The 8,971-nt window shown below is 35.1% G+C and overlaps 1 protein-coding gene across 1 annotated transcript in view; it reads right to left on the reverse strand.

Annotated features, from left to right (window-relative positions):
• Positions 1–733: 733 nt before the first annotated feature.
• The window catches only part of LOC107552295 (mRNA cap guanine-N7 methyltransferase-like), a 12,180-nt gene continuing 3,942 nt past the window's right edge, over positions 734–8,971 (reverse strand). The window contains exons 7-9 of the mRNA XM_016234155.1: positions 7,465–7,629; positions 6,894–7,011; positions 734–913 (exon numbers count right to left, since the gene is read on the reverse strand). Of these exons, the coding sequence (XP_016089641.1) occupies positions 734–913; positions 6,894–7,011; positions 7,465–7,629 (463 nt within the window). The remainder of the gene's footprint in view (positions 914–6,893; positions 7,012–7,464; positions 7,630–8,971) is intronic.

The raw sequence follows: 8,971 nt of genomic DNA on the forward strand, positions 1-8,971 counted from the left end.
AACAAGCTCCATATTAAGATGGGGTAGGACTAAAAAGGCACAAAATCTCATCTCAGTACATTTTATGTACTTAATTTCATATCTTAATTTTGTTATTTCATTTGAATATTAACATTTCTGAGATTTAGTATATATGAAAATCAAACTGATGTCAAAAAACATGATGTTGATTTGAGGTGAACTAAATGTCAAACATTTCGGACTACATATATATTAAACCAATTTTAGTGTGGGATTAACTTCCTATTTTCACCCATTTACCACTGGAAGTAATTGCAGTCCAAACTGAATTTTAAATGATGTTACAGCATCTTGATCATGTATTGACTAATAATAGTTGACGTCAAATTGTTGCAAGGTGCTTTCTGCGTTATACATTCTGTCACAGTTTACCCAGAGGAACTCATATATGCTCTGATGGATACTGTAGCTCTGATATTACGTGCAAAAACGCATATTCCTATTCATTGCACAATCTGGCTGACTGCAAACTTCTGAAAAGTTTTCCAAATAAAGAAAGTTGTGTATTCGGATGGATTACTTGTGGATTATTGTGATGTTTTTATCAGCTGTTTGGACTCTCATTCTGACGGCACCCATTCACTGCAGAGCATCCATTGGTGAGCAAGTGACATAATGCTATATTTCTCCAAAACACATAAAGGATGGATCCATTGATCTTGTTTACGCACATTCTGACCCCTCCATCTGCATGTTACCTCAGAAAGACGCATTACACCGGCTGACGTCTTTCCAATCTTGTGCCGTCCAGTTTTGGCAAGCCAGTGTCCAGGCTGGCTTCAGTTTGCAGCTGTAACCTGACAGGAGCAGAAGCCAGTGTGGTTTGACAAACATCACAACGCAGGAATGTTTTAGCTACTGTCCTCTTCCTGTCAGCTTCAACCATTCTGAACTCTCATTAAAAAAAGCAATTTAGACCACATAACTGCCACTCAACAGATGGCTGTCACAAGTTTTCCGTAATAATAAGATGGTTGCACGATTGATAATATATATAGAAACTCACAGCAAGAACTGGAAAATATGGTGCAGACCATGAGGATGACATATTGACCCTCCTTTGTTCAGGGACTTATTCCATTTCTTTTTATTATGTTCAATACAAATATTTACATATTAAGAAATGTACTGGTATTAAAAGTAGTTGAATATGTGTAAATTTCTTTTTTTTTTTGCTGAGTTTATATGTAAGAGCCACAGCCACACATTGTTTTTTATATAGATGTGGATTTAATAATTTTTAATATTTAAATATGACTGAAAACTCAATCCCATAATATTGCTTAATGAGGGTGATGTAATTTTTTGCAATGACTGTTAGTCTATGAAATGTAAGACTCTACAAATTTGACCATGTAACACTTTTCAGTTAATTCATTAATAAGCATTCTTAAAAGTTATTACTGGAATATCACAGGCACAAATATAATAAACCAGATGGATTGATACACCTTTTTTTTCTTCTTTTTTTTAAAGTTACTAAAGATTTCTCTTTCAAATAAATGTTCTTTTGAACTTTATATTTATCAAACAATCCTGAAAAATGTCACAGTTTAAAGAAAAATATGAAGCAGCACCAGTTTTCAAAATAAATGTCTCTTAAGCAGCAAATCAGCATATTAGAATGATTTCTGAAGCATCATATGACACTGAAGACTGGAGTAATGATGCTGAAATCACAGAAATAAACTACATTTTGCCAAACTACTATATGGCTTAGTGCACTTATCAAATCACAAAGGCTGTGATTTATTTAATAATATAGTCAGTTGTGTTTCAGATGTTTCAGAAGGAAGCACAGACGTGCTTCTGAGTGCATGTATATATATATATATATATATATGTATGTTTATATATATGTGTGTATATGTATGTTTGTATATATGTGTGTATATATATATGTGTGTGTGTGTATGTATGTATATGTATATATACGTACGCACACACTGAGTGAATATAGCAAACTTGAAAATAAAAAGACAGGCATTAAACTGATACAGTACACTCTAGGTTTAATATTCCTATAACTAAAGGTTTTAATTCCCTGACTAACTGCAGGACCAGCAACACCGCTCTACATACAGAAATCAGAAGAGTACAGAATGAAATACACATCCTTCCTGACGTTCAAAGACAATATTAGGAAAGAAATCACACTATACCATCATTACAAATACAAAAAAAAAATGTGAAAAAGAGAATTTATAAATTTGTCAACTTGAATTAATTAAAGTTCTGCATTTCTTATTGCAGGAAGAACTTCCTCCCTCAAAAAGCAGCCTGATCACACATTAAACACGATACCAATCAACCCTTCACAGATGAACACAGAAAAGAACATCCAAGCCTGAAGGGAAAGGTGGATTACTTTCGAGGTCAAACCCAAAGGGAGCGTATGACTGTAAGCTCTATAGGGTTATTAGATTGCTAGACTTGAAGAGAAGGGGTAGCGGGTGAACCATGACAGATAAACAGAAATACAGACAGAATATTGATCATGTGCGCACACACACACTCGTGAAGGAAAAGCTCCGGTTTTCAAACAAGACGAATCTTTGGCTCACTCCGGATACAACAGCTCGATGGAGAATCCCGCAGACTCATGACATTTTCTCAAACACATACACCAGGTATATGCCTACAAAAAGAGAGAGAAGGCAGAGCTGTTGTTCAAGGTTAAGGATGAGACATCATGATCTGCCACTGTATATAAAACACATTATATAGCCTTTAAAAACCCATATTTAATGTAATCTCATTGCACAAGGACAACGTATGTTATTACTACCAGGTGCAAACCAGAATTGACTTCAATTTTGAATACAGGAATCTCAAATTTAATGCACGTAATAATTACACTAAACACAACAAACATAAAAATAGAAAACAAACCCAAGTTGAAAACGGCAGCAATTAACGAAACATTTCACCGTAAATAAATGCCTAATGCTGTGCACAAACTTGAATTGAATAATGAACAGTCTTTCAAACGAGAAACGTCTTTCAAAAACATTTTAAAAATCCAAATGACCACAATCTTTTGAACGGTAGGTAGTGTTTATTAACACTACCGTTCAAAAGATTGGGGTCGTTTGGATTTTTAAAAATGTTTTAAGATGTCTCTTATGCTCACTGAAGCCGCATTTACTTAAATAAAAAAAATTATAGTAAAAACAGTAATATTGAGAAATCTTATTACGATTTAAAATAACTATTTTATAGTTCTATTTGAACATACATTAAAATGTAATTTATTTCTGTGATGCAAAGCTGAATTTGCAGCATCAGTACTCCAGTCAGTGTCACATGATCCTTCAGAAATCATTCTTACATGATGATTTGATGCTCAAGAAACATTTCTGATTATTATCAGTGTTGAAACCATTTTGCCGCTTCATACATTTGCAGAAATATATATTTTTTTCAGGATTCTTTGATGGATAGTAAGTTTAAAAGAACAGCATTTATTTGAAATAGTTTTTTTTGTAACATTCTAAAGATATTTACTGTCCCTTTTAACACATCACCTTGTTGAATAAAATCAAGTTCTTTTACTTTGGAATAGTAGAGTACACAGAAACAGCGATAGAGAGATAGGATAGTTTAGGAGAGTGTGTGTAATAAAACAATCACATTTTGAAATATACCATGGTACTGAATGCAATCCACATTCATATTAAAAGAAAGCCATGATACTACCATGGAAAACAAAAACGTGAAAAAAAAAAATCATGTAACTACTTGAACTTTTCTGTACTTAGTGTAGGTTTATCAGTAAATACTGTTGGATGGTTTGTTAATTACTTATTGGATAGATCTCAATGTATAAATATAGAGGGACTCACTTCTTGTACTCTGAATGTAAATATCGGCGTACCACAGGGATCAGTCCTTGGGCAACTATTATTTATTTTATATATTAAAATTATTGGGAATAATCTCGCACATTCAAGTTTTCATTTCTACGCTGATGATATGGTGATTTACTCCTCTGCATCAACATTGGATCAGGCTCCGAGAAATCTAAACTTGCGTTTACAAAAAGAAAGTCTGCACTTTCAAACTCATGCTCAATCACTACTCTTCAAGGTTTGGAGATTGAAGTAGTATCTAAGTATAAATACTTGGGATTTTTAATTGATGATTCTCTTTCTTTTTGGCCTCATATTCAGTACCTTCGAAACTGGGCTATTTTTTTTTTTGAGTCAAGTATTGCCTTTCTTTTGCAGCAAGGAAGAGATTGGTAGCAGCTACATTTTTGTCAGTGTTGGATTATTGTGATATCATATACATGCAGGCACCTAAGCATTGTTTACAGGCGTTGGATTCAGTTTATCATGGAGCATTAAGGTTCATCACAAATTAAAAAGCCCTTACTCATCATTGTTAATTGTACACTCGGGTTGGATGGCCGGCGTTGTCATCCCGTAGACTTAAGCATTGGTACTTATTTATATATAAAATCATTTTAGGTTTACTTCCTTCGTATTTACAGCAGAATATTTTACAAAAAGGTGTAAAGAATTATGGTCTTCGCTCACAAGGCTATTATCTTTTAAGCATCCCTAAAGTTCGTACTAACATGGGCAAGCGGGCATTTAGCTATGCTGCTCCATTTGATTGAAATCGACTACAAGATAAGTTATGCTTAAAAGAGTTGGTATCACTAAATGATTTTAAAGGATCTAATTGTACAGTCACCTGATTGTAAATGTTTTGAGTGATGTGTGTATGTTTCTGTGCATGTAAACGAATGTATTTTGTTTTATGTGTAACTAAATGTGCTGCCTATCGTTTTATTATTGTATATTATTAAACATTGTTATTTTTATAGGACGAAAGAGACTGTGTATTTAATTACTCATAAATCCATAGGAGCAGTTTATAAATTTATACTAATCAATTTGAACTTGATAAAATGATAGTAAGAGAGAGAGAGCGAGAGCGAGAGAGATCAATACAATTTAGCCACATCACTTTTGAGTCATGAAAAAAATAAACTCATTTTTATATTTGAGCAATTTATACTTTATATTTAAGTGAGTGAGTGAGTGAAGTGACATGTGGCCAAGTATGGTGGCCCATACTCGGAATTAGTGCTCTGCATTTACCCATCCAAAGTGCACACACACAGCAGTGAACACACACAAACCGTGAACACACACCCGGAGCAGTGGGCAGCCATTTATGCTGCGGCGCCCGGGGAGCAGTTGGGGGTTCGGTGCCTTGCTCAAGGGCACCTCAGTCGTGGTATTGAAGGTGGGAGAGAGTGCTGTACATTCATTCCCCCCACCTACAATCCCTGCCGGTACGAGACTCGAACCCACAGCCTTTGGGTTATGAGTCCGACGCTCTAACCATTAGGCCACGACTTCCCCATTTTATATTTAAAGTCAATATAAAATGGCATTCACAACCCACATTTCCTTTATAATTCAATGTAATCCTGAATTAAAACAGGACATTAAATAAGTACAAATTGCAGGGTGGGACTGACTCATGAAGTCATCTCTATATAACAGATGGTTTAATAGAAAGGGCTGAAAAATAATGCAGCCAACAGCAACCAAAAATAAAAGTCATATCAGAGGCAGAGAAAGTTCATCCATTTTGCTGAGAGATTTAGAAGACAAACATTTTTTCTTTTGAATAATGTGCACAGAATAATAACTAAAGAAAATAATTGTGTATTATGACTTAAGGCCATTTTGATTTAATACTAAATATCAAGGCCTGTGTAACGTGGATGAAAGATGAAGCATTTTGACTGTAACAATTACATTTCACTGTAATATTTTATCTGTAGATGAGTAGAAAGTAGGGCTGCACGATTAATCGCATGCGCATTTTGTTAAAAAAAAGCCGGTTCTGTGATTAGTAGTAAATCATCATCACGTGCTTTCAGATTGGGCAGCATTTACTACACAGAGCCGTAGTTCACTGACAAGTTACGCCAAAAAAATCGCATCTGAAATCGAAGAAATGGTTCGCGATAATGACAGCTGTTTGCATAGCTTCTCAGTGAACTACGGCTCTGTGTAGTAAATGCTGCTCCATCTGAAAGCATGTGAAAATACCACATTTAATAACAAATTTTTACTCCAAACTCACTTCATAACGTCAGTCGAAATAAATCCTTCTGTGAGATGTGGCTTCTTACACATAATAAGGCACGCAACATATTTCATAGTATTTAAGCAGTGATAAAGCCACTGCATTATAAATATACTTTATTTTAATGAAAATTATAATAATAAGAACTCAGATAAACCGTATATTGCCGTAGTCGTGTGTTTATTAGTCACGTTGAATCAATGAAAGCAGTTGAGCGAGGCGTATTTAGAGTTTCTGCATGAGAGCGCCCTCTGGCCTTCGGATGGAGATTTACTGCTGATCACAGAACCGTGCTTCACTGAAAGATACGCATGACAAATCGCAGCTTCTGTCGAATCGCGATCTCGATTCCATTTCGATTTATCGTGCAGCCCTAGTGTAAAGCGTTTAAAAAATTTATTTTGCAGAAAGGGAAAGGGTGAAAATAACCAGTGATGCATAGAAGACAAACACTACACATGAGCAACAACTCGTATATATTGTGCATATCTCTGCGACTGGAAAGGACAGATCATAGTCTGAGAGGCTCTGTTTCAGTCATATCTCACTGACAGTGACAAAATGTGTCACCGTGTTTTGCATTTGCAGAGCAGGATAATCAATAAAAAATGTACAGTGAAATTATGGAATAGGAATTGCAACTCCCATAATCCGAATTAGATTAAACTGTGAAGCACCTAAAGAATTAATAGAGAAAATAACCAACACCGCTTCATTAATTATCAAAGACTAGAGTCAGTCAGAACAGAGCCACAAACCTCCAGCGCCTGCATCCACTGCATCAGAACCTTATTCTTCTCCTCTTTAACTTTCTCCTCAAAGAATTCTTTAAAGGTTTTCTTGTAAACCAGACGCATGTTGTACTTTTTCGCCATTCTGGACAAAAAAAAAAAGAAGTTATTAAAAAAATAAATAAATGAAATAATAATAATACAATTAGAAATAATGTAAAATACATTATCATCATTTATGATAGCGCTTTCTTGCCAAACAGGAGAGTTTGTTTGTTTGAATCTATAATCTTACATATAATTCCATTTAAAACAAATTGCATGTGTTATTAAGGATTTTCTAAAAGCAGAAATAAACGCTTAGAAATGGTTATGTTCAACATCACAGCACACATTTATGGAGCTGTTGCGTCCTCTGCTGGCACAATCTATAATCTTACATATAATTCCATTTAAAACAAATTGCATGTGTTAAGGATTTTCTAAAAGCAGAAATAAACGCTTAGAAATGGTTATGTTCAACATCACAGCACACATTTATGGAGCTGTTGCGTCCTCTGCTGGCACATCAACAAAACCACAATCATGAGACGCTTACTCCTCAAACAGCGGGAAATACACCAGAAACTCGGGGACGTTGACGACACCCTCCAGACTGAAGTCATACTGACAGCCGAACAGAGGGTAGTCTCCCTTCTTCTGGAAGGTCACCCTGAACACTTCATTTCCAAAGCTGTTGGAGTCCGACGCCTCCAAACGCTTCCTGTGAGTCAGGAGAGCATAACATTAAAACACATTGTGAAACAAACATTTTTAATCTTTGGTTATCTTGAATGAATGCCGTTTTGAGGCTTTTCTGCTTTAGAAAGAAAGAGAGAGAGAGAGAGAGAGAGAGAGAGAGAGAGAGAGAGAGAGAGAAAGAAATCACAAATATATTTGGTCAGGTTGACAAAATTACAACATTTACAGTTATTTGGTTGGCATTGTGAACACAGCTTTTGGCTTTTAATTTGACCATCAAGATATTTTAAAAGCATCTCTGATTTAAATTTTATTGGCAAAAATGCAGACTGTGTTGGGAAGTTACATTTATTTCCATTAATATGGTCAAACTGTCCATTTCAAAACACAAATTGAATGGTCTGTTTTGAAATGCAAACTAAAAAAAATGTCCTTGAGCCATAAAAACAATTGAGTAAAAATATATATGCGTGTCAATAATACTAAAGACTGTTATGTTGCTGTTTAGAACTATTGAATATCATTATTTTGGCCAAAGACAAAGAGTGGAAAACAAGCCTTGACTGTTCTTATTTATTTTACTGTTTTTATTATTGTTTTAATTACTAGATGTATTTTCTATGTATAATGTAGAAATACGTACAACTACCGTTCAAAAGTTGTCTTTATAAAAAAAAAAAAAAGAGAAAAAATAATACTTTTATTCAACAACAATGCATTCATCTGATCAAAGCACTGACATTCATAATGTTGCAAAAGATTTATATTTCAAATAAATGCTGTTCTTTTGACTTTCATTCATCAAAGAATCCTCAAACGGTATGAGAGTACACAAAAACATGAAGCAGCACAACCGTTTTCAACATTGATAATCATCAGAAATGTTTCTTGAGCAGTAAATCAGTATATTATTATGATTTCTGAAGGATCATGTGACACTGAAGACTGGAGTCGTGATGCTGAAAATTCTGAATACTCAGAATTTCAAATTATATTACAATAGAAAACAGACATATAGAATAGTAATAATGCTTTTAGAACTGTAAACACAGAGACGTTACACATATACACACATCACAATTAGCCCAGCCCTACAGCACCTTGTGCCTTATCTAAACATAAATAAATATCAATATCATAGTAAGAGAGTGTGTGTGTGTGTGTGGGGGGGGGTGTGAGAGAGAGAGAGAGTGTGTGTGTGGGTGTGTGAGTGAGAGAGAGAGAGAGAGAGAGAGAGGGTGTGGGGGGGGGGGGGGGAGGGAGAGAGAGGGGGGGGGGGAGGGAGAGAGAGAGTGTGTGTGTGTGTGGGAGTGTGTGTGTGTGAGAGAGAGAGAGAGAGAGAGAGAGAGAGAGAGAGAGAGAGA

The sequence above is a fragment of the Sinocyclocheilus grahami genome, unplaced genomic scaffold, assembly GCF_001515645.1.
Source record: "Sinocyclocheilus grahami isolate Dianchi unplaced genomic scaffold, SAMN03320097.WGS_v1.1 scaffold446.1, whole genome shotgun sequence".
Taxonomy (NCBI): Eukaryota; Metazoa; Chordata; class Actinopteri; order Cypriniformes; family Cyprinidae; genus Sinocyclocheilus; species Sinocyclocheilus grahami.